Source organism: Chlamydotis macqueenii, chromosome 1, assembly GCF_036417535.1.
Source record: "Chlamydotis macqueenii isolate bChlMac1 chromosome 1, bChlMac1.mat, whole genome shotgun sequence".
NCBI lineage: Eukaryota > Metazoa > Chordata > Aves > Otidiformes > Otididae > Chlamydotis > Chlamydotis macqueenii.
In genome coordinates this window covers 145,301,019-145,327,855 of record NC_141556.1, presented here as the reverse complement: position 1 = coordinate 145,327,855, position 26,837 = coordinate 145,301,019, and the positions used below count along the sequence as shown (strand labels likewise).

At 40.6% G+C, this 26,837-nt stretch overlaps 1 protein-coding gene across 6 annotated transcripts in view; it reads right to left on the bottom strand.

Moving 5' to 3' along the window:
• The window catches only part of UBE3A (ubiquitin protein ligase E3A), a 54,646-nt gene extending 32,134 nt beyond the window's left edge, over positions 1 to 22,512 (bottom strand). Inside the window, exons 1-6 of one of the 6 annotated variants that reach the window (XM_086769038.1) lie at positions 21,924 to 22,294; positions 17,946 to 18,035; positions 13,448 to 13,515; positions 5,643 to 5,789; positions 4,910 to 5,028; positions 1,432 to 1,476 (exon numbers count right to left, since the gene is read on the bottom strand). In XM_086769038.1, coding sequence (XP_086625164.1) covers positions 1,432 to 1,476; positions 4,910 to 4,929 — 65 coding nt within the window. In that variant the 5' untranslated portion in view covers positions 4,930 to 5,028; positions 5,643 to 5,789; positions 13,448 to 13,515; positions 17,946 to 18,035; positions 21,924 to 22,294. Of the gene's footprint in view, positions 1 to 1,431; positions 1,477 to 4,909; positions 5,029 to 5,642; positions 5,790 to 13,447; positions 13,516 to 17,945; positions 18,154 to 21,923; positions 22,295 to 22,394 lie in introns of those variants that run through there. The other 5 variants (XM_086769054.1, XM_086769046.1, XM_086769081.1 and 2 more) reach the window with 5 other exon arrangements.
• Between the last annotated feature and the right edge of the window lie 4,325 nt (positions 22,513 to 26,837).

The following is a 26,837-nucleotide window of genomic DNA, read 5'->3' as shown; positions in this document are numbered from 1 at the left end:
CAGGAACAATAAAAAACAATGCAGCAGGGGTTGCTACTGGAGTAAGAGAAGAGACTATGGCAAGGTTTTTGTCCTGCAACCTCTGTCTGTAACAGATGTCCACATAGTAACAGCCAGTCACCTCTCAGGTCTGGATTCCTGCAACCTGTGCTCCTAAGAAAGCAGCTAGACAGCACTTCTGGAACAGATTGCAGGAGAGGGAAAACCAAATTTGCCATCCCAGTAGAAATGCTCTTCCTAGTGCAAATAAAGACTTCACTGCAGTGAATTACTAAAAACACATGGGAAAAGCATTCTTTGTTTCTGTCTCATCACTTTTAAGGTTAGGTATGCAGTCCAATGTGGAGTGGCTCATCTCAGCTTTGTTCCTGCAAAAGCTGGGCAACTACAGCAGAGAAGTCCTTGAGCAATTCACACCATGTCCCTACACTGCAAACCATCATGAAGCTGGCATTCAACTCACAGCGCATAAAATAGTAGACCAATTGGGGGGGAGGGTGTGGAGGAGACAGTTTAAGGTCAGAGAAGTTTGTAGTAGAAGAGAAACGAACCCAGATCTTTTGAAGCCTTGGACAGTACCCTAATCACTGGGCTACGCTCCCTCTGTTATTTTGGAACTTGTGCTGCAAGACAGAAAAGCAGCATTTGTGGTTTCCTTATTTGAGTTCTATGACACAACAATTTGAATAGCTAGAAAAGAATCTTTGTTTGCTAACTCACAGAAGAATCAAGTCTCAAATACCTTTTTTTTCTTTTGTTATAGTGGTCCCCTCATTCCTGCAACCCTTTTGAATTTGAAATTGAAATGAACATTTCAGGCTATCACAATCTTGCTTCTAGTTAATCTTGGCTTCTAGGCCAATGCAGACAGAACAAAACAAGGTTCAGAACTGTGAGCAAGATACTACCTTAATACTGTTTAGAAAAAGCAAGCTAGTTTTCTGTTTCTAGAAGTAGCTAGTACATAAATTTGCCAAATCAAGTCAGACTTTTTTCTTCTTAGTTCAGCAATCCATTTGCCGCAACAGGTATTAGCAGGTATTGTGCCTTAGTACTGAAGTGTCTTCAAACCCATGCAAGATGTTAGTGAACAGCAGTTAGAAATTACACACCTACTGTCAAGCCTGAATATTGGCCTGAAGATTTCTGACACTGTATTATGCTACCATCTACTGGTTCACGTTAAATTAAACCTCTGAACTTTCCCTTCAACCCATTCACCCTCAAAAAAAAAAAAGTAATCACATTTTTGACAGAGGCCTAAAATTATTTTTCCAAAGCAAAATACTAACTTGAAATTTTCTAAGGTGATTCCACAGTTGTGGTCAGCTTTTGTATTTTTTTTTTTAAGCAGGTGCAAGAGTAACTGTTACATATGTTCAAAGCATTTTTAAACAAGATAGACCAAACTCATCCACTCAATTTACTTACATTCGGCTAGCTTCAATGTTTTCAGAGTGAGGTTCTCCTGGTGATCTGCAAAAACAGACAGAAAACCTTAAGCATTGTTTTTTGTTTTAAGTCACTATACTATCAAGAGTTTGGGTGCTACTAAAAGCACCAACTTTTATGCACTTGAACATTTGATTTGTTTGACTCTAGAGAACAGTTTATAATATAAAACCTGACAATAGAATTAAGCCAAATTTCTTAAGGAGGACAGTACTTTTTCCCCACAACTTATGCAACAGCAGCCATTAGAGGACAGTTCTGCTGGCAGTACTTCCATATTCAGGTTTCACAGTGCACCAGTTCTGGGCTAACTCTTCATAACCACTTCTGTAACCAAAACGTATACTCAAAATTTACCATTGGTCAACTGTTACAAATAGATTCTCTTCACAGTTGGACTCTAAGCAGCAGCAGCTCAGAAGCAGGTCTTGACAGAATCTCAAAACAAATTTCATGTCTCTCTAGTTGAATTTATGGACACAATCTCACAGAGCAGAAGTGTTAAAGGCAGCTTTCTGTTTCTTCCTTCCAGTCAACAGGTCAGCCAGTAATATTCAGAATTAGGTGCTATCGCCTGGCGTTTCTGAACACATAAGCAGCACTTGTGTTCAACTTGCCAAACACCTTGGCTTAATTTACAGAGTAATTCAAGTGGTATAGTACCATATTAACTTAAGCAGGCTAAATTATAGCTGTTCAGCTGCTCCTTATTCCCATCTTCTTCTTTATGCCAGCACTGATTCAGTAAGTTAAAAAAAAAGTTAAGACAGGTTATTTTTTTCCTCCCTTCAGGACTTCCTCATACCCAGCGAGTTTGCAGTCAGACAAGCCAGGAGACAAGGCAGTACAAATACAGCAGTTTTGACTTCAATCACTTGAAGCTGCCTTGAAATCATAGCCTGAAGAACCTTATCCAACCTTCACTTGGGTATAGATTTTGGTACAGTTGACCAGAACTGCCACGCTGGATATATTGCATGAGGAGTGGAAATAGAGCACAGCTACTACAGTGGAATTCTGTAGCTTACATGAACAAAAACGTCTTTCATGACAGAGCTTTCTCAAAACAGAAGTGAATTAAAATAGAACTCACTTTGTAGGTTTCAATAGAGTTTGCTAGGAGACTTCAGTTAGCACAGCTATGTAGGCTTTGCCATAGCTTTACCAGGAAAATCTTTGTTTATAGGAATGGAATTTCTCTATTTACTATATGGCTATCTATACTACTCTAAATGCTATTGGAAATCTCCACTTGTAGCCTGAAACATTTCCTTTTTTTCTAATATTTCATTGTGCTACCTTACTGGATGGTCCCTCCTACTAAAGCCTGGCCTATTCTCAGAAATCTCTACTAAGATCTTAGTTCCTTTACTGACATATTAGATCTTAGCAACTTTCTGAATTTTACCAAACTGCACTATATTAACAGACCTAGTGCCTAGAAAGCATTTCTGGCAGACAACTTAAAATTCCTAGGCTAGCTGGATACTATGCAGTGACAGACGATGCAGAACACAGGAAGTTACTTGTTTATATTCCACTAAGTTATAAAATTCAACTGATGCTAAGGACAGAATTCTGAACTTACTATCCAACTAACTCTAGCCTCACGCTTAAAATGCAAATACCCTCTAACTGGAAAACAACATAAAAAATGTCCAGTCTTAAAAGTTGATCTCTGTTTATTCCCTCCAAATGACGTTTCACATACTTGTTAAAGTTCAGGACTGACAAGATAGTTACTGACAAAAATAATGCTCAACAGCAAAACAAATAAAAATTGAATTTCTCTTCAACTCCAGTGACCAAAACAAGTCACTAAATACTTAGCAGAGAGAAAAGAAGCTCAATTATTTTTTTTCTAGTTATTCACCCAAGCACGTAGAAGTGCTAGAAGCCATACAACCTGAGGAGCAGCAGAAAGAAGAGTTTTTATATTCATACTGGCTAGCTCCTCTATTCACATCCAGGATTTCATGAACTGATAGCAAAGAGCTTGAAAGTTTGAGGTGGTTGCTATCTTTTAGTCATAAGAAATACAACACAATGAAGCTTTGGGTAAGAGTAGTCCTTTAAGTTGCTATGAAAATACAAGCGAAATAGTGGTGTTAAAACAAAAACATCGAGAGCGTTAATCACTTTCAGCCTTTAAAATGCAGAGCAGTATGAAAAATTACAGAAAAATCGCAGATTGGTATCTAAACTTAGCATGCAGAAAAGGTAGCCTGGTGATCTGCAGTACAGACATGTAAACACAACCATCATATATCCAAAATACTTTCCTATCCTTATAATTTGTGTGTGTTTTAACTGGGCTTTGAACAGACAGTGCGTTTCAGTATATACTACTTTGCAAAAAAGGTTTATTCTATAAGATAAACAATATAAAAGACGACAGTTTCAGGAAAGTTCAGAAAAAAAAAAAAAAAAAAAACCTAGCTGAGTCAAAAAAAGGTTTGGTCCTCTAAGGTTAAGTGGTTCTACAGAAAACAGAGATCAAGTTCCTTCAGCTTACTGTTTGCTATAACATGAGCACAGACCTACCATAACCATGATTTGCAGAACCATTAATGCACTCACTAACCGGATTTTAAAAGGTTTCAAATGACAATGTATCACCAAATAAAACGAGCTTTCAGTACTCATGAAAACAATGTGGAAGATCAATCTAATTACAGGAATTGTAGCTGTTTCTTGAGAAACTATTTATCTGCAATACCCAATTGTTTACAAACAAGATACCTTGTTATTCCTCTGAGCAGGCAACAGTACTGAAAAACAACTACATAGTACAGTAAGATGTCCTTTCATCATGCTTAAAAACTGAAACAAGAGTTCTGTTCAGAGAAAATCTCAGGAGCAAATGCTCTTACAAATTTCAGCTTTGAATTAGATTGTAGATACTGATCACAAGACAACAACTAATCTGAATACTGCAGTATGAGCTAGCAAATTCAAATGGTGGCTCACTTCCAATAACACAGGCAGCAACTTCTCCATTCTGCAAGCCACTCCTTTTACCTCCACTGTACCTCCCTGGGGCACAGAAGTAAAGGTATGCAAGCCTACAAATTTTAATATCATCAAGTCTCCTGGATAAATACTTAAAAAAAAAAAAAAGAACAAATTGCTTAAATAAATATGCTAATCAATTTATAAAGAATTTCAGTATGACAGTAAAAACTACCAGAGACTTAAGTGATACACTGCTCTTAAGAGGAATATCATTTAGCACCCCAGTGCTCATACTTTAAAAAGCAGGCAGGGACAAACAAAGCGAGCTTTGAAATCACTCTAAGCAAAAGGGTAAGTCAACTTTGCCAGCTGACTTATCTTAAACAAGATACCTTAATACTATTTATAAAGCTAACTTCAAGCCATATAAATGAAATACTTTAAAAATAAACATTATACTAAAATTGATCCTGAGAAACAAGACAATACACTTTATGCTTACCTTTTACAAGCTGTGGCCATTCGGTGACATCTGGGTGATCACAATTTTGAGTCACTGATTAAAAACGAGTTGTCACACCAGTCCTGTATCACGCTGGGCTAAGCACAAGCTTAACAACTCTAAATAAGTAAAAATAATTTAGTTAAGTCCTTACAAATTGTTTTCAGCCAATCCGCTAAAAAAAAAAACAAAACCCATGAAACAGAAGTATCGATGCTAAGCATTATCTGCAAGATTAAGACCTACCACACAAAAATTAATTCATTTTTTAATAGTATTCTAAGACTTCTAGAGTAACTCGCTACAGTACATTCAACTAGTGAACTTGAAAATTCATCAACTTATTTTTAGCCTCTCTAAAAACCAACACCACCAAAACCTATCTCTTGGAGCAGTGGAAAGCACGCAATATCAAGACAACAAGCATTCAAAGATTTGGAAGCACGTGCATAAATATGAACTGTAAGTTCTAACTACAATAAAATTCCATTAGCTGTTTCCCCTGCTACAACTCAGTTAATAGTGGTTCCTAATGAGGTTCTGTGTTTCCACGGGAGTAACATGTAACTTGCACTTTGCCATGTGCCTCACCCCAGAATGAAGTAACCTAAAGCTATGTAAAAGTTTAAGAGGAGCAACCTTTGCTATCTTTGGCCAATCTTTTAGGATCTTTGCTCCATTTACACCACATTTACTCTCTCCTCTCCCTTAAATTTCCAAAAGTGTATTTTACCTGTCAATTCTTTCCCGTGATCTGGCTCCACTGGTATAAATTGAAGGGTTGGTCCTTTACTTTGTCACGCAGGTGGCAGCCAATGATCACTCAGCAATACTCGTGCCCAGAGCGCCCTGGGACCACCCCAGCTGATTACTTCCATGGCTGAAAAGGAACCAGTTAGTCTCTTACCTACTGCTATTATCTACTCTAAAGTTAACTGATAAAAATATTTCCAAATATAACCCTCAACACTCAATTCACCCCATTCTCTCTCCCACCCAAGCTCCTAGGTGCACTGGACAAAAACCATAAAGAAAAAAGGCCTCTGATGGACTGCTGTCTGAGCACAAACAGCATTATTTACTTTTTGTTAATATAGAGTCTTGATTAAAATAAAAATGTTATTACCGTATTTAGTAAATAAAAAGTTACCTTACTTTCTCTAAACAGTCAGTAGCTATGAAGACAGACCTCTGTGCAGTATCTGAGAAGTTTATTCCTGTGGCTCTAACCCAGATGAAACCCCACATTTGTAGGTTGCCACGCAGCAGAAGCCTCATACAGGAGCAAGGTGCACAAAGGCTAGCAAGCTATTGAGGGCACACCTGCAGCTCCCTGCTACACCCGCAGTCATAACGACCTGGTGCAAATACTAAGAGAGCGCATCAGACAGCTTTAAATGTTTCAGTAAAGAAAGCTTATGTGCTTCAGTCCAATCTATTACAAGAGTCTTTCATTAAGGTCTTAGGTTTGATGAGCGATCAAGCATTTTCAATACTAATTTGTATCTGTTGACTTGTCAACTGATCAGTAAACAAGCCCTGTATTTTCTAAAATTTGTCAGAAAAGCTGACGACTTTTGCCATTCTTCCATAATTTGCTCTTCTGCTACAAATTCTGCAATGGAACAATATTTGTATTAGCTTCGGAATGATGCTTATTAGCTTTACTGGGTACATTCATTGAGGTAGGAAAACTGCTATTTAATTAACGTCAGTAAATATCTAAGCCTTCTCATCTTAACAGAAGTGCAGCTGACATAGGAAAGTAAAAAAGAAGCAGGCTACTGAAAACCTCTGAAACCAGAGATTCTCTAGTACCTATGTTTTACAGGTGTAAATTGACAAAGTTTTACTGACTCAATGCCAGGAATACAGTACAATGAATAGAAGTCAGTTGGAAAGGTTCCTCATCTGTCAACATTAAATGATAAACAGGGTAAAGATTTTCAAATTAATGTTTGATGACCATCAGCTGTACAGAAAAGCAAACAGCAAAACCCAAGATGCTGATGCAAAACTAAGAAGTTTTAAAACACTGCTTATAGCATTCTGATTGTTTAAGATCTTACAACACCCACTTTCAGGCAAGCCTTAAAGAAACCAATGCCTATTCTAAGGCACTGCTTTCTTCTAAAGTTAAATCTAAATTCTTGCTGCTTTCTGATGTGAAATGGCTCCTTAAAAATGCATTTCAAAATTAAAACCCCTTCTAGCTCTTTGCCCAAGTACACTGATCAAAGAGGACAGTGGTGTAATCTCTAATGCCTTGTTGGTTGGGAAACTCACCTTCTGTCTCTGACTGCTGGAAGTACCAGCTCACGTTGTAGAGTGTGCCAAATCAATCAGTTGCTACCTAGACTTGTGTCCTGCATTACCCATACCATGTACCATGGGCAAAAGCTAATTACTGTAGCCTTCCATTCAAATGGAAGCATGTGACAATAACAGGCTGACAGCAATCTTAGTAAAACAGAGTCTTCCTGAGGTTGTTTCATATGGGATGACAGAAGTCATGATCACGATTGTCAACAGCGAAGAAATAAAGTGTTGGTGTTGGATTCAAAACTCAACAGATTTTGGAATGTTAAAGAATACGCACTGAGGTGGCAGCTCCACAATCATGTCCAAGACAAATTTGTGCCCAGATCTAACATAGATCCAACTCTGTTAATCAGATTTACCACACCACCAAACATAGTATCTAAAGTAGCTCCATGAAGAGAGGCAGTATCTGAACTGGCATGAATCTCACCAAGCTGAAGTTAACTCGTCTAAGTTTTGTAGGGAAAATTGTATCTACAAATCGATTTTATTGCGGATCAGAACTTTGAATCAGGTAGTTGCAGCACTTCTAATCTGTTACTAGATAAAAGTAACAAAACCTAGATTTACTGTACTGGGGTCTAGAAATCTCATGCTACTTTTCTACAATCCAGATGCAAGAAATCTTAATGAATCATTTTCCTTTCTATCTCCTTCTCGTCCTACCTTCCCCACCTATCCTTGCTGCCCCTCCTATGGGACAGAATGTGATTAGCAAGGATTCCCTAGTACAGAGGAAAGAATTCATTTTTCTAAAACCTTACTCATTCATGTATCAGCAGAGTACTGTCTACTGACAAAGAGAGCAGCATGTTGAAACATGGGGTGGGTGGTAAAGGAGACTGTCATCAAAGATCCCTTATTCTGAATCTAGTTTGAACAAAGAACATTTTGACTGCTGGATCCAAACAAGACAGAAAAAAAAAAAAACCCCACCTAAAAAAAAAAAACTGGTAAAAGAGCCAAAGGGCACTACTTGATCAAGAAGGGGAAACCACACTGATGAACAGAGTAATATCTTGGAAAAGGGCACTATGAAGGACAGGAAACTGACTTAAACCAACTGCTTTAATGTCACAGGATTTCCTTTAAAAAAAAATCCTCTGGATGTAATTTACCTTCTAGGAGGTAGGAACACCAGTCCCAAGTAGAAATTTATTCTTATTACTCAAATTTCTCTGGTCTATCACGATTAACATGGCTTACAGTTTAGGATTTCACTGACACACAGAGCAGTTGAAGGTATCACACGAAATTTGTGCCTGTAGAGTATGTCTGAGAAACCTGAGATGGCTGCTAGGCAATTTGGGACTGGGCTTCAGTACAGACACACAGATATCTGCGTACTATTTACAAGAGAGATTCAATCATGACTACAACAACTGCTGCTATAATGAGCAAGACACCACACAAGATCCATGCCTTCAAATCATGTATCTGAAGAACCTTGTGTAGCACGGAGTAGCCCTCATCAAAAGGGAATAGGATAAATAAAGCTTTTGCAGTCATTTGAGACAACACCCATTTCTCCAAGGTGACAAAGGTGCAGATTTTCTGAAAAGAATGTTCCTATCAACTCAAAAGAGGGAGGAAATAAATAATAAACGAATGAAAGAGCAAGAACTCTGGAATCAAGTTCAGATGCATCAAAAGAGGCCAAAAGCAACTTTTTTGCATGGCGTGATGAGAACTTATCTTTGCATATTTCATATAATCTTGAAAGTCTGGTATCACAAACCTGAGCTAAGAAGGGGTCCACAGCTTCAACATACAGAACCTAAAGCCACATCATGGAGAATCTAAGTATCTATTTGTCAGCAATCAAAAATAAAGCTAAAAAACTTCAACCTAAAAATCACTTAATTGAAAGTTGTCACTAACATTGATTTCCTATACCTATTACTTTCTCTGTGTTGTTTGATGTTCACCTTCTGTGACAGCCGAGCAATACAGCAGCTGACACTCAGTATCTGAGTGGTCTAGGAAGATCCCCGAGAGGAAGAACACCTTTCCTACGTAACCTAAGACTTCTTATTCACCTTACTGAAGAAGAAGTGCCCTGGGAGCTGCCATTTATAAGAATTTAAGTTTCATAGAATCATAGAATCACATGGTTGGATGGGACCTATAAGATCATCTAGTCCAACCGTCTTCCCACTACCATTGCTGCCACAGCTACTAAACCATATCCTGTAGCTTCTCATCAAGCCGCCTCTTGAACACTGCCAGGGACGGAGACTCCACCACCTCCCTGGGCAGGCCGTTCCAGTGCCTTACCACTCTTTGAGAGAAAAAGTTTTTCCTCAAGTCCAATCTAAACCTCCTCTGGTACAACTTGTGGCCATTTCCTCGGGTCCTGCTTGTTGCCTGGAAGAAGAGGCCAAACCCCTGCTCATCACAACCTGCCTTCAGGAAGCTATAGAGTGCAATGAGGTCTCCCCTGAGCCTCCTCTTCTCCAGACTAAACAATCCCAACTCTCTCAGCCGCTCCTCATAAGACTTGTGCTCCAGACCCCTCACCAGCTTTGTTGCCCTTCTCTGGACACGTTCCAGGGCTTCAATGTCTTTCTGGAAAAAATCTAACGAAAACGGAGGTGATTCGCCTGTACAAAGAAGTACCATGATCTTTCTGTCCTTACAGTGCTGGAATTTGAGTTGCTGAATTAAAAATAACCATCTCTCTCAAGAAGATACCACTAAAGACAGCTTTTGTACGCTTCCTGAAGAATCCCTCTGAATTCCTCAAGAATAAGTTTGATACGTTTCCAGAATGACTTTAAGTACCATGATGGAATGGACACTCTATCACCTATAAAGTAAAAGGTGTCCTCAGAACTATCCTAGCTAGCTTACTACTTCAAAAAAGCAACTAATAGGAAAGTTCATCTTTTATACCTTTATAACTAGAGACTGGAGGGAACTGTAGAATATTCACCAAATCCCTAAGTTCAATCTTAAATGTAATTTGACAAAAAAAAGAAAGTAATAGTGTAATAGGTTTGAGACTTTAATTTTTGTTAAGGTTGGAAACATCAATTGCTTTTGTTGCCTGCATGCTGCTTCCAACACAGAAAACATGAAAAGACATAAGGTTCCAGATATTTTCTTCATGCAATTAATAGGTCAAACTATCAATAAACCTAAAGTAAAATAAAACAGTCACTAATAAATCCTAGTGCAGCTGCCAAAAAAAACCAAAAAACAAACAAAAAAAACCCCCAACCAGTAATAAGGCATCTACATGAACTTTTTTCCACTGCCTGGTAAACTAAACCAATAACAAAAAATACAAAATCACATAGTTAGAAGACCAAAAGAATTGGCTTCTATCCTGGAAAATGCTAACCTAAAGTGACTACGGCAGTCAACTGATGAGCACACACATACTCCCAGTATTACAGGTAAAATGGCAGATATAACTCATGAAGGGTTCCTGGAAAGGTGTCTGTTCATCTCCACAAAGTACTTCAGACATGCTCAAAACCTGAGCCCAGTTCTCCAGTTATTCAATATTCTTCAAAAGTGTTCCAGAAGTAGCAGAAAAAAAGCCACAAAGACAGTACGAATACAGAAGTGTCTTGTGATTAGATAACAGAAAGAGTTCAAAGTTAATATGGATACAATATGGATACTGGAAGAAACTAAGTCCTCATAGCACAGAAAGAATACATTAAAATATCTTCTGCTTAAAAGCAAGCATATAAAACCCCACATGACTAGAAACTGAAGATTGACAAACTCAAATTACAGTAGGAACACAAGCATACAGGATAGCAAGGACAATTAACACTTGAATAAATTATTTGCGAGGGGGATCTGAATTTGCTACTATCTTCAAATTAAAGCTGCTGTTATTCTGGAACTTACACTTCAGTAAAAACACAAGTTACTGAGTTTAATAAAGGTAGAATTTGGTGCATCTCAATATACAGAGATCAACTATAGATCTATATAAAGGCTTCATCCTATAATATCTGCATACTTACTTTGCCTTGATGTCAATACTCCACAAATCACATAGTAACAGAAAAAGGTCTAGTGTTTGCTCCCATTCCCTCCCCCATCCCAAAGCTAAAGGCTGTGCATTACTCTTATTTTCTACAACTGCCTTCACAACTTTGGACACTACATTTTCCCTTTAACATTTGTTTTTGGTTTGGTATTCCAGTAAAATCATAGATATACTTTATTCACCTAAAAATGTGAGAGACCTGAAATTATCTTTATCTTCTGCATTTTTCACTTAGACTACAGCTGATTTTAGTTCCACTACACACACACCTTATTTTTTGCAGTAGAACTGTTTGTTTCTATCTCAGCCTGCTACTTCAGGCTCTGTCCAAAATTATATAGAGTTATGAACGAAAGCCTCTCCTACATCAGGAGGTGAAACCCAAGCATCTATTTAAACTTCTTCTAGTAGCTCTCCTTTTACTGGCTAGGTATCAAGTTAACTTATTTTCCAAGCAGGTACGTTTTCGAGCTTTACTTCATCTTTAATATTTAAACTTTTAGTCCATCTGTCCTTTTGCTTACACCTTGTTATTTTGCTTTCTTTGCCACCTTTCATGCAGCCTTCCATGTAAGTACCTTTCTGTTCACCAGGCTCTTCAGTGTCACCACTATGTTTGTTCATATATAGTTTATATTAAGATCAAGCAATCATGCAATTCTGTAGCATAACATTCAGCTTTTCTGATGTTCCATTAGTATTCATTACTCAAAAGTAGTCGGGGATTAGAGGGGAATTCTTTATCAATTTACAAAGCGCATACCATTACAAAGACTATGCGTACATACAGTGGCGAGCAGTTAAACATTCAGAAAAAAGCAGCCAGCAAAAATAATGGCAATAAATAAGTAATGGCTTAGGTTTGAAGAAGAGCCATCATACACACAATTGGTACTGAAACTGGAGAGCAAGAAGCAGGTGGGTGGTCCCAGTGGTGCTGTGGGTGCAAAAATGAATATATACTACCTGCCAGATGCCTGCTATAGTAAAGGACCAATCTATAAAATTCTCTCAGGAACATCTGGATTGTGATAATGTAAGATTACAGCTTTTTAAGAGATTTACAAACTTTAATTAGCACACACTACATTCAAAGTTTCAGTTTAGAATCAATTGTTTCAGCTCCTGTCTCTAGCCTTCTACAAAACAGAACTTAAGAAAAAAAGACATCTGACAACCCTTCTGCAAGGTTGAGATTTCAAAACTTTAAACATGTTCTTAAGTATCTTCAAAAGAAAAATCTAGACATAAAACACAGCATACAAAACTTGCATCAGCAGTTACTGAGTTCTTCCCCATTTTTAAGTGGTTAAAAAAGAAAGTACGCACATAGTTTAGAAGTAGTTGTTGAAGTAACTACATACAACTTTATACATGCCTTAACAGACCTATTTAATATGGTAGAAAAATGAACTTAAACAATAATTGTTTTTCTGAATGCAGTAATGCAAGAAGTTTTTAAAATTCCTTACGTACCAAGTTGCAGAACTACAGAACTTAAGAGACACTACAGAGCAGTGCAGTTATTCTGCACTACTAGGTATCTTCACAGGACTATACCAGAATAAAGTTAAAAAATGGAAATGAAACCAACTACAAGTTAAGGTTCCAACCTTGCTGTAATACATGTACATATTTTTAAGCTCGTTCGACATTTAAGAGCCTAGACAAAAAGAGATACCATGTGCCATGGGCTCATGTTAACACTTCTAATGAAGGTTACATTCCTGTATTTCTAACATTCCAATTTGCAAATTTGACTTACACTGATGTTTGCTTAAGTTTTCTAGTAGTTCTGAACTTATTTTTCAAGTTATACCTAAAAACTGTACAAGTCTCACTATAAATATGCTCAGCAGCAAGGAAAAAAAATAACGCCTTTCAGAAACAGCACCAATTCTTATCCAGTCCTTGGAGAAATAGATGGATGATGTGTGATGCTGAGCTTGTAAAACAAATTAAAAGGGAATTCATCAATGTTGTACCATCGGTATTTATCTTCTCCAGGAAAAGTCAAATACTAGTTTTCTAGAGAACTATACCTAAGTAACAAAACATCATAGTCGATAAAATATGGGAAAAATGAACTTGTGTGTTTCTTCCTGAATCTATTTTCAACTTTTTTTTTTTTAAAGTCAGAGAACAGAAGTATAATTGTTATAATTATTAGTACACACACAACATAAGTGAAAACATAAACATACCATATCTTTCCAGAGCTGCAGAAACTTGTTCTTTCAAATTCTAAAGAGGACTTCTACAGTTCTTGTACCTGTAACACAAAACGGTAAATTTCAGTTTTTGCACTATGCTCCATACCAATCTGAAGCTCAAGACAACTTCAAAAAAATACATTCAAGAATGGCCATTGAACTAGTCACAAGTTTACAACAGAGGAAACATACACTTAGAATCATAGAATATCTTAAGTTGGAAGAGACCCATAAAGGATGACTGAGTCCGACTCCCTGCTCCTCATAAGACTACCTAAAACTAAATCATATGACTTCCCAAACTAAATCAGACTTTCCATAAATTGCAACAGAAAATACTTAGTATCTTAGGGAAACTACAAAAGTAGGAAGTACATACGTACAATATTCCCCATTCTTTCCTCTCTGTATTATTGATGCAATACAGTTTACAATTTCATTCATCTAGTTCATGACAAACATCCATTTCCTTCTTCTGGAATATTCTGTGGCAATGTTTCTTGCCCCTCCCTGTCTCCCCCTTTTTTTTTTTAAAAAAAAAATATAAAAGGTATTTATAATAATAAGAAATAAACCCTCCAACACTCAAAAGAAGTCACAGATAGAACCACATCTTTCCCCTGGCTGGACAAAATTGCTGGAGTTTGATAAGCTTTTCTATAAATTGTTCATTTTCAGGGAAGCCATAATTAACAAGGGACTCATGACTAAAACATATTTCAAACATTTTCAACAAACATCTAAAAGCACAACCATTTTCAGGGGAAAAAGTGACAAAACCAGGCATACAGGCATATAACTAGAGAAATCTAGTAATTACTTTCCAGAAAATTACTAATTTGGCACAGAGTATCACATTTTCAGTACCATGAAGATTAATACTTAATTTCTTGGTTCTAAAACTCTATTAAGAATAAACAAATCCAATGCAGCTGATTTAGGCTGACGCCCAACATGGATCAGAGTTCCTACAAAAGAACCCCTGATCTGGTTACCCTAAGAGTACATTCAGGTTTGTCTTAAAGATGTCAAAGAACAGAGAACCCATCCAGTACCAAAGGCTCAATTCTGTATCAGGGATATGAAAAGGAGTGATCCTAGACTGACACAGCTGGGCCAGTAAAAAGCTCTACAGCACTAATAGTTTGCACACAGTATTTTATATTTAAATCAAATAGTTAAATAGGGCACCCTACCTAACTCATGAAACAAGATTGCTATTTCAACAAACAATTATGATAATTATGTGGACTTCTGTACAATTAGGATGAATATATTAACGGTATGCAACTGTGTCAAGAAAATTTTACTACCATTCAGAAGAAAAAAAAAAAAAAGAATTAATTTCTCTCAATAGTACGAGACAGTAACTGATGATTTTCCTGATCGAAGGTGGTACTTCCACCCCATACCAACAGCAGAAATAGAGAATATCTGTCTTATAATCTATTGAAGAATAATTCTTCATTCACAGTGACATCATTAGGCAAACTCAGTTAAAAGTATTCTGACAAATGTGACCAATATCTTCACACCTTGCATCACAGAACTTTCAGCTTAAACTCCAATGTACGTATTTGTTCATGTACACACAGAGAGCAATGACACCTATACAAAACTCACTCACTCTAAGGCACAAAAGCAGTAACTTCCAGGGTGCACAGAGTACAAGCAGAGCACAAAGTCCAGCATGAAAAAGAATCACAAATATGTCTATCACGGATCTTACAATTATTGTCCAGTAATAGGAGAAAAGAAAACAAAGGTTCCAAACATAACTGAAGCTATGAAGAAGCAGCAGCAGCAGCTTAAAGAAACAAGACCACAGTAGAGAAGATAGAGACAGAGGATTTGCTTAATAACATCTAGCTAGCAGCAGAGCAGCAGGTAACTCCAACACCACAAAACTGAAGCACCTGGACTTCTAGTTCTCTTTCCTCAACCTCTCCCCATCAGCTACCACCAAAGCAGAGCAGGAGTTCAGCAGTCTACTAAAAATTAATATGCACAAAGGCAACAACAAAATGAAATACAGAATCTGTAATGCTTGTCTAAAAGGAATGAAAATAATTTAATTATGTCAGATGTGCTTCAACATTCACCTTTAGTGTACTTATTAGTTAGAATTAAGCCACATCTGCGTAAAAGAAGATGCAAATGGCAAATGTGACTAAAAGCATGGCTAACACTATTGCTTCCACTGAACATAAAGAAATCTTGATCTACCACACGACTAGAGTTAGAAGAGCTGCTTTTTTACAACTGTCATACATTTTCAATAAGAAGAGACTTCAAGGTATACCGAACGATATTAACAAAGATGTCAAGCTACTAAATTAACCAAACTGTAGAGAACTGCAAAACATTTAAGAAATTAACTACAAATTATGAAAAATAATTTGCAATTCTCATGTGTAGACTGATGAAAGACATCATGAAGTCACCTCTACCAGGTGCTTAAACCATTTTTTCCACTTTCTTTTTTTTTTTTGCAATAACTGTCACGAGACAAGAGCAGAAGAAAAAAAAAAAATTCTGAGTGCGCTACCCTAAAGAAAATGGTAGGTATTTTACCTAGTATTATAGAGTCTCTCACACAATTTCAAATATCTAAGTTCAAATAAGAAAAATTTTATTCCATGACTGGCATCTTTAATAGAACGTTAGCCAAACAAAAGCCCCAAGTACTCACAAACATCTGCCTTTCAATAAGATACTCCGGTCATAGGAACCATGCAAATGGATTATTTATCACCACCTCAACATAAAGGGCTCAACCTTTCCAACTAAGAAATACCAGTATTCCACGGAAGTGATATATACTCCTAAGAGCTCCTATGTCCTTGAACTCTCGTGGGACTTGCAGGTTGTGTGGACTGTAAGTATGTATTTCTATGGTCCATAACGGGCAAGTTTTGCTACAACAGCTGAAACATATCAGGGTCCTGCTACTGCAGCCAGTGTATGCTAGTATACCTTGGACTTTCTGAAAATAAAATAGGGCATACACACATATTAAACCATGATATTCATCATCAAAACTTTGGACATGAGATTTCACTATGAAATAAAAAGTAATAATTATCCAAATACGGCTATACAAATAAGAAAGATGAGAACATCATACTGGAAATACAAATTCTGAAGCAGTGACAGACCTCTTCAGCAGCATCTAGCTTTGTAAAAGTTTTTGATACCTTCTAAAAAAAGGAAAAATATTGTACTGCAAAATCAAAGTATTTTAAGCATTAAAGTAATCAGCTCGAACACATGACTAACCATAATGCAAAAGAAAAACTTGCCTACAACTATGTTAGCATTTCCTGAAGTATTTTGACTTGCAGTACATTTTAGAAGTTCAGCACCTTTAAGAGTCACTCCACCACCCTCTAACACCCCAAGCCTGCTGAATTGCAGCTGCTCCAACCTGGGTCCCACTGAGCATACCAGAGCAGAAGCACACAAGTAGTGCCAGAGCCCGGCTGCCTGGACAAGTCTGGCATCTCTCAGCACCGCGCAAGCTTGGCAACAGGTTACAGACAGCTCTTGTGCCTCCCCTGCACACAGCTCCTAAAGGTAAGGGAGCAGGGGCGTTTATTTGTCATTCTAATTCCCTCATTTTATCTGTATCTTTGGTGTAAAGATTATCAAGGAAGTATCAAAAACTCCAAAAACAGGTCCACCAAAGGGAGTAAGACTGTGGTCTTCTCTGAGAAGGAGAGACGAAGAACTAGCTTCACCTCTATTATTCAAGCTTGGTCAAGACAGCAGAAGATCCGGCCACAGTCCTCAGAGGACACCAGAATGAAAAGCAAGCCATGCGGACTAATCTCTGCTAGACAATTATGCAACAACCACCAAACCTAAATACAGGTTCCATGATTTTCTGCTTGTGATCCCACTGGTTAAAGCAAGGCCCGTCAAGACCAACCTACTGGCTGATGCAAGGCCCACCAAGTCCAAATTTCCATTGGGTTTCAAACTGAGATACTGTACCCTACAGTTTTTGAAACACTTCAATTTTGTGTAATATAGTTACTTAGGCCACAGCCTTGAAATTATGGCATACAAGGGTTGAACAGGAAAAAAAAACCTAGCACTCTCCATATTAAAGTAGCCAAGTGGTATATCAGTTCAAGTTTGTGCTAAAACATCACTGCGGTAATTCACCTCTGGTACAGCCCCAGTGTTGACGTACTAAAAGAGATGAGCATGATTCTCAAAGGCAAGGTGTGTGAACATAAAGTATGTTTTTAAAGCTGTTTGGATGGATGCAAACAGTAATGCTTTTTGATTAAAACCCTTGAAGCGCTAGATACTGAATATCCTTTTCAAGCCACAAGATTACAGGGAAAAAGAAAAAAAAAAAAAAAGAGAAAAAAATAGCCCAAACCTCTGCTTCCCTAACTCGAAGTTTCTCTTAAAACACATATACCTCTGTTCTAAGGAAATGCAAGTTGCTTCGAAAGAAGCAGGTCATCCCTCTTACCTAAGACAGTGAAGTGAGGGTCCAGAGGGAAGCCACCCATTTAGTTCGACTCAGCTGAACAACTGCCGCTTCTCCTAATTCTTCACCACCCTGTAAAACATGGGCAAAGAACCATGCAGGATGGTAACGGAAAGAGTATCGGTAAAGACTGACTTCCGCCCCCTTCCTCCATTCAGCAGTTTGTATAACACAGGGAAGCAGGCTCAACCTATTAAAAGTAAGAAGTAGTTAATGCTTCCTTTAGGAGATTCAGTCATAAGAGTATTTGTGAGACAGAACACTATGGTAATTATTTAATTTATAATGTAATTTTGCAACCAGTCAGTCATTTTGTCATCAGTAAGTTCTGTCATTCCTAGACACAGGAATGTGGAACTAATTAAAAAATAGCAATCTAAAGTGCTATTTGTTCACATGTTACGTTGCCAAGCATGAATCCTGGATCTCAACATTATTTGATTTTATCTTTTTTTTTTATATTTGTCCTATGAGGTTATGTTCCTGAAGAAATGCCTCACCAGCTGGTATAGCTACCGAAGCGTTGTTTCATTACAAAACATTACCTTTATACTGTATTTATTGACTTCCTGCTAACCAGCCAGATACATTACACACATTACTATTCATATGAACTAGCTTTTTTCCAAACTTTTATTCATGGGCAATACAGCCTTATGAGGCTGACAGGCACTACCTGTAAATACAGGAAGTTAAAGCAGTAGCTGTTAAGGTCAAAGTATTTAAGGTGACAAGTCACGTCAAACACGTGATTTGCTCATTGCCATTGTCCCTGGAAACCAACTACTTAGCAAAGCTTACAACACTCTTCTGGGTGGGGGGGGAGGAAGAGGTTTTTTTTTTTAAAAAGTAAACATCATATTCTAAACTATTCAGTGCAGACCCTAATAACAAATGTATTCATGTCTCCTTCCATGTACAAATCAGAATTTGATCAGTGACAGAAAACCTTCAAACGCTGCTTCTCTATAAAACTCATAGCTACCTTGAATACACTAGATACTTCAGAAGAAGTGTAAAACATACCTCCTTTGTTTAAAAATCAATATAAATTCATTAACTGTAGTGAAGCGAAGACCTGGCCCACAGCACCAGAAATGAAAACTGACATTGGAAATGAGATATATGCCTACATACTTTAGAAATTCTCCCTGCTTGTCCCTCAATTGCATGTTCTATTTTTAAGAATTAGTGGCTTTTAACTTCCAGTGTATGAATACACTAGTGTAGGGATGGAGAAAGACATTTCCTGCCTTTAAAAAAAGATTAATTCTCTCTGGACATTCATTAAGTAAACTGAAACCAAGAGCAGCAAAGGATTAATTTTTTTTTTTTTAAAATCATCTTTCCTGCACAGCAAAAACTAATATGATGCACATTTACAAAAATGTAAACACTAAATTTGTTCCATGATAAGTGTCATGTAATACACTAATTATTGTTAATACGAAGTGTTATGTGCTGAAACATGTTAACTAAACATGTCTATGACTATTAAAGCTTTACTCAAATATATTTCCCCCTCCAATTATGTACTTAGTTAAGCAGAACCTGTGAATTCATAAAGAACTAGTGAAGAAAACATCAACAAAGCAATACTAATAATGAAATAAGCATGATTTTACACAGGGGTACATATATCATTTCATTATTCTACAGCAGGTTTTCTCCTACAAAAAGTGAAGTTAAACGAAAATAAAGAGAACTTGTTTTATCTTAAGTTGACTAGAATAGAGAGAAACTCAAGGTGTTCTAGCAGGGACTCTAACAAGCTGAAAACATCTCTAAATGTATTTAACAGATACACACAGTTTTAACTTCCATTCACAAAAAGAATCATCATTTGCATAGGTCTTTAAGCAGCAGCAGTAATTAAAAAAAAAAAAAAGAGACTAAAAGTTTTGCTTGCTAAGGGTCAAACCCACAAAATGTTAGCATTCCAAAGAGGACCTGTACTGAGAGACTTAGGCTTTGAAACTCACCACTGTGAAAAAGTTAAACACCTCTGATTTTCAAGCCTTCCTTTCATTTAGTAACTTTTTTTTTCCCTTTTCCACAGCCACACAATCATACTCCTAAAACTCCTAAACAAATCAAACCATTTATTTTGCCATCTAGCTCGGTGCTTTTATTTCTAAATTTTTGGGAGATACTCAGGATACTCCACTGAGGAGAAATAGAAAAACTCTGGTAAACAGAAAAAGAATTTGTTAATTTCAGTATGAAAGATGCCACATTAAGTAGCAAACATTTAGAGTGGAATGGAAGGTATTCACAAAAGAGAGATGAAGTACGTGTAATATTGCACGGAAATAATTTCAATTAAAGTTATTTTGCAGCCCTGTAAATTTAAGCACTGGTCTAGCTTTTCTTCCAAAGTTTGCCTGTATTGAATTGACAGAACATTACTGTTACTCAGACAAGTCACAAGCACTGCAAACTGCATCTGTTTTAAAAGACAAAGGTATGTGGGGAAAACTATTGAATATCCACAGCAATTTGGCAATACATATATTTTTGACTCAATACACTAATTAAACTCTTGAGTTTCATAGTATTTTCAAATTTTAAAAAAGTACCTTTAACTGTTTCCAAGATGAAAGGGCACCCAAACCAAGCAGTTTGTGAAACCTGTAAAGCCCATTTTCTAGCAGTGTTCATTCTTATCAAGAGGTACCTGTCACCATCTCCATTATTCTCCCATCCAGCTGCAGATGTCTAACAATGAAGTTAAACTTAGAGTGTAGCTTCTCCCTTAGCAGGGAATCTCTCTCTAACTGGATGCTATTTGCATGAACTAGGAACATAATCTTATTTTTTAGACCTCTACCCTTCAAATCATTAGGGGGGGGAGGGGAAATACACTGACAGTACAATCACATAGATCTTACTTCCTTAAGAAATCAAAGCTAAAATCAGGTACAATTTTCCACTAATAAACTTTTTAGTAGACATGCAAGAGGCATGGTAAAACTAATCTGACCAGTGGATTCTCACAGAGCCTCAGGTTTGCAGAGACTCCTACTGAGGTAGAGAAGTTTCCATAAAGACGCAGAGGGACCATCCCTGAAGTGATGTGCAAGACATGGGCTTTGACTCAGAATTAAAACATCACTTACACAGAAGGAAACATAAACAAGTATTCCCATTAACTGGAGGGGGAAAAAAAAAAAAGCGTAACTACAAGTCTATAGATTACAGGTTCTTGGCACTTAAAAGAGAGTTGTGGAATATGTTTTGTTTCCTACGCAGTAGTAACTTCTGAAAGACCATGTCATACCACCTTAGACACCTGATTTACAAATTGTCTGCGAACCTTAACAATCCATCCAGTTTCTTTAAAAGAAATACTGCAGGTACACTTAAAAACTGAAAGCCTGAAGTCCTGCAGTCAGGAGTGACAGATCACATTTACCGGCACAGCAGCCTGTTCACAGGTTAGCAGATCCAACTCTTCAGACTGGGCAGATGATAACACAAGCAAGTGAACATCACCGACTTTGTTAAGCAGGCCTTGCACACTCATTACGCACCCTCGCAGTACTTCACACACTCGAACCTCCCCGGCTACCACAGTGGGCCCCGCCGAAGGTGCCCCATGCCCAGAACTGCCACCTCCGCGGGGGGAAACTGAGGCAGAAGCAGGCTGGGTTCACCCAAGGTCGCCCAGCCAGCCCGGTCTCCCCGGGGGGAGGGGGGCGGGCTGCAGCTCGGAGCCGCCCGCCCGGCCTTCCCGCTTCTGGGAAGGGACGGGGCGGACCCGCACCCATGTGCCTCACGGGGAGAAGGGGGAGGACCACCAAAGCCACGCACCCCCACCCTCAATGGGGGACTCTCCCCAGCGGAGGGAAACGGGCAGGGCCGCCTCCCGGCCCCCTCCCCTTCAGGGCCGGCATGAGACGGGTGCCATCCCCCCTCCCGGCCCTCCCCCGGGCCGGGCGCTGCGCAGCGCCTACCGACCTGGGCGCCGCGGCCTGCTGCTCCCGGTCACTCCCGCCGCCGCCGCCCGGGCTCATGCGGGGGCCGCGCCGCGACGCGCTGGGGGCCGGGCCGCAGGCGAGGAGGCGCCGCCGCCGCTGTTGCTGCTGCTGCTGCCGCCGGTGGAGCCGTCGGGGCCCCGGGGCGGAGGAGACCCGTCGGGGCCGCGGCCTGGCGGGGCGGGGAAGGGAGAGGCGAGCGGCCTGGCGAGGCCGGCGGCGCGGCGCGGCGCGCAGGGGCGGGAGGGCGGGCCGGGCCCGCGGGTGCGCCTCCTCTCGCGGACTCGCTCGCTCTCAGCGCGAGCCCCGCGCCACCATCTTGGGAGCAACGCGGATGTCGGCGCGGCGCAAGCTCGGAGGACTCGCGGCGGGCGGGGGTGGGGGCAGGAAGGAGGACCCGCTGTGTCCCGGCGTGCAACGCGGGCGGACGAGGCGGCTGCGCCACGCTACCCACCGTGCGAAACCATAGAGTTGCCGGGCCAGGTCCTTCCTGCCTTTTTTTCACTCGCGGCGCCCGGCGGAAGGGAGCCGAGGCGGCGCCTGCGTGCCTGCAGGCGTGAGGTGGGAGCCGCCATGTTGGAAGAGGGCAAAGGGGGGGGGGGTGGGGTCGGGGCGAGGGCTCCCGCCCTATAGAGCGGCGGCCAGCCCGGCGCGCGGGGTGGTGACGCGCCGAGCGGGGCGGAGCTCGGAGTCGCGCATGCGCCTGCGTGGGCTTTCGGGGGCTGTTGCCGGGAGGCGGGCGGCCGTTGGCGGGGCGTTGGGGGCCGCCGGGGGTATGCGCCCACGCGCGCAGGAACCCGCACACGTGTGTGCGTTGATGGGCACGCGCATGTACATACGCATAGAGACGGGCGTGCCAGGGGACGTAGACGTCAACACGCGTGTGCAGGGGCGTGCATGTCCATATGCAGGGGCGTGCATGTCCATATGCAGGGTTGTATGCTGATGTGTACGGGTGTGCACATGCGTGTGTTACGCGTGTGCCGATGCGTGTGCGTGCGCATTGAGACCCGGCACGCGCGCACGCACACGTATGCACACATATGTACCTTCGCATGCACACGCACACACCTCTCGCCCTGCTCACAGGCGCCCGGCTGCAGCCAGGCGAGCGTGCGGCCCAGGCGGCCATGGCACAGCGAGGGCCCGTGGCTGCTGCGGCCAGGAGAGCGGCCGCCACCACTTCCATGCCCCTCGGTGAGGTCCCCGCTGAGCCCCGCCGCTGCCGAGCCCTGTGGCAGCGCAGGGCCTGTCCAGCAGGCCCCATGGCAGCCCGCCCGGGGTGAATCAAGTTTAAGCTGGGCCGGGTGCCAGGGCTGGCCGACCGGCGGGAGTGAGCGCAGGCAGGGGAACGGCCGGTGACCTCTAGGGCAGAGCCTGTGCTGGGGCTGTGTTGGGCTCCTGGGTGGGCAAGAGAGGAGAGGACGGGGAGAGCCTTGGTGTTGTGGCCTGTGAGGTGGGCAGAGGGCTGCCGTGGTGTGAATTTAGACCACCAAACACCCAGTGATCTTCAAACCCAAAATTCTGGGAGACACAGAGAGCAGAACTGGCTGGCGGGGCTGGGAGGGTCGGGAAGCAGCAAGGCTTGGGTGTGTGGCCCTGAGGGTGGGTCAAAAATTTTGGTGAAAAATTTTGGTCAAAATTTTGACCCCCTGGTCTTGTGCAGCCCTGCCTGCTGCCTGGCTTGCTCGTCTACCCCTACAAATAATTTTTCTGTCGCCTCTCAGATAATTTATTTTCTTTCTCTCCCCTACTTACACTCAGACACATGCATTGCAAGTATGCTTTTTGAGGGATTTCAAAAATATAGGTAGAATTTGCATTTTGGCAGGTCAATGTTGAAAGCAGGTTGATCAAGAAATTTCAGAATTGGGCAATGCAAGCAAACTTTGACTTTTTGGGATGTTGACTTTTTTAAGGCATTGAACATGTGGAGCTGCAAGCATAGAAGGAAGAGGAAGGAGTAAGTAGAAAGGAAAAAGGAAAACCGGTCTGAATCTTTTTTACATTATCCTTCTATTAAAAGGGAATTAAATAGAGGTGGTTCTACCCTGGCAGAGAGCATACTTTTTTTTTTTTAAAGTATAATCTAGATGCATGAGAAATTCTTAAAATTTTGAATAAGCTGTTAAAACCATAAACATAAATTCTCAAAAGCATGATACTGAAGCCATGTATTTGTTCTGGGCCAGGAAATGTGTGTTCAAGATCTTTAAGAAGACATGGGTACGTTACAGTTTTTCTCACAATTTTGGAAGACCTGACAAATGTTACAGGGTAATAGCTGGTAAGACCAGTGGACTTAAACTACATCATTACAAATCAGTGCAGAGAGTTCTGATACTCACAAAGAATATGGTGAGCAGATGTATAATTGAAATATTAAGACCGAATGAGGTACCCTGGTACTTCAGTGTGGTCTGAAAGCAGGGTACATTGCAGTGCTCAGATGGACATCGGTATTCATCTAAAAATAATCACTGAAATGAGCACAGACTCCTGCGTCTGAAGGACCTCTCCCACACAGTAGCAAAACCTGCCAACTTTGATGTATTAAAATTTCAGATTCAGGGCAAAGTTTATTTTGCCATGAGCTTTCCTGTTAGATCAGAAAGAGTAATATTGAGAAAACTAGATCTGGCAGATGCACTCTCCTGCTGTTTTTCCCTTGCTCTGTTGCAGAGCCCACATGTCCAGCCCTTATCTCCAGCTTGACTATAAGGATGCTATGGGGAGGCATGTCACAGGCTATAGTCCAAGTAAGCAACATCTTCTGCTCTCCTCTTGCCTACAGAGCCAGTCTTCTCATCACAGAAGTGCTCAGGCTGGTCAGGCATAATTTGCTTTTAGTAAATCCATGCTGGCTGTTCCCAGTCACCTTCTTGCTCTTACTGAGTCTGGAAATAACCTCCCAGAGTTTCAGGTGAAGCTGATCACCCATAAGTTCCCCAGATCCTCCTTGCCTCCAGCCCTTGGGGACCTCCCATAAACACCACGATCACTCAGAGATGACAGAAGGTGGCCTCACAATGACATTGGCCAGCTCTCATCTGATCCCATGAGCTTACTTATGTCCAGTTTATCTAAGTAGTCCATAACTTCATCCTCCTCTTCTGTGAGCATCTTTCTCCCTCAAGCTTTGCTACTACCCGTAGGTAGTAGCCTCAAGACCACACCTTGCCAGTAGTGACAGCGCTGACAGTCTTTTCTGTGTCCTATGTTACTAGGTGCTCTACCTCATTAAGCAGCGTTGCTGCAATTTCCTTAGTCCTCCTTTTGCTCCTAGTGTACCTGCAAATGCTCTTATTGTCCTTCATATCCCTCACCAGTTTAAACTCCAGCCTAGTTTTGGCCTTCACAATTTTATCCCTACATGCTTTGATGATGCTCCTAAAGATCTTCCTGAAATATATCCCAGTCAGTCATTGCGTAGAAGCTGTCCCCATAACTTTTATCAGGACATTTGGTCATCTTCTTGAATCCTTATAACAGGAAGGACCAGGACTGCTCAAAATATCCAAGATAGGGACATCATGGATTTATACGATGGTGGTCTTTTCCCCCCTCTTTCTTTCTAAATAGTAGCTGATATTTGGTTCAGAGTTGGATTTTTTGGCCCTTGCAGAGCATCAAATGCATTTTTTTTTTCCCCATGGAACTATTGATTTAAATCCTGGGATCTTGTCCCTGGTTAGTGATGGGCAGCTCATGGCTCATCACTACTCTGGGGTAATATTGCTTAGATAGTTCACAGGTTTTCCTCTGAAGAAACCAAAGGAGTTGTGAGGAAGAGGCAGATGATAGCAGACAGAGGAAATGTGCAGAATGGATCCAACTGATGTGGATGCTGTGGTTTATGTATTGCACTGGCTGGATACAGGGGTATGGGAAGGACTTCTCTGAATAGGACACACGTATGAAAAAACTCAGCCTTCCTTCTGTTTTGAGGAGGTGTGGAACAAATCACATTGGCTGTGATCATGCAAGGAATGATACGTTAAGGAGTATACCCAGAGCAAATTGCTCTATAGCAAAGTTACATGGATGACCAAGCTGCATGATGGATTTTACTTTGATTCTGCTAGGGATGAATTGCTGTTTTGGGGGGAAGTACTAAATCTCTTTTAGGTTTTATATCATGTATTTGCAGCTTTTTTTTTACACTGAAGTAGCTTGTCTTGGCATAGATGAATTATGGCCATTGGTGTGCCCAAGTTGTTTCTGTTACAAAGGGGATAATTGTACTTTCCTGCCTCATTTAAGTATGCTGCATGTTCTGAAGTGCTCAGATATTAGGGGACAGAAATGCTTTTGCTGCCTTGAGTGCTTTCAGTTACTTTACGTTGGTATAGCCAGCTGCTGGAAGGCAACTGGATCTGCCCAGCTGAGCTGACTCTGAATTTGGAGAAATCTGATTGGAATTCCCAGTGGAAAAGCCACCACTCCCTCCCTGCTTCCTCGCTAATCCCTGCTGCAGCTCTAGCGCCTGGGTGTGGACCGCAGCTGAGGAGAACAAGTGGTTAGGCTGTATTTTGCAGCGATCCTCTTCGCTGAGCAGGCTCCAGTGAGGTGCACCAATTATGTGACTGAAGCAATGCTCGGTGAAAAAGTAAAAATCAACAATTATAGCTAATAACCTGGTTGCTACGTAGAAGCCCTGCAGAAAATCTAATCTTAGCATCTGAACATTTGGAAACAAGTGTCTTTTTTTAACTGCTGAAGGGGAACAAATACAACTTGCCTCGTACACAGGTTGTATGGAATAGGCAGCGGTTTCCAGCGGGAGGAAAAGGACATTAAAAATAGAATCCGAAGCCTCATTCACCATTTACTTGTGAGGCTGGACAAGTGCCATCATGAACCAAGTCTGCTGCATATTAATTTCAGTAGATGTTGA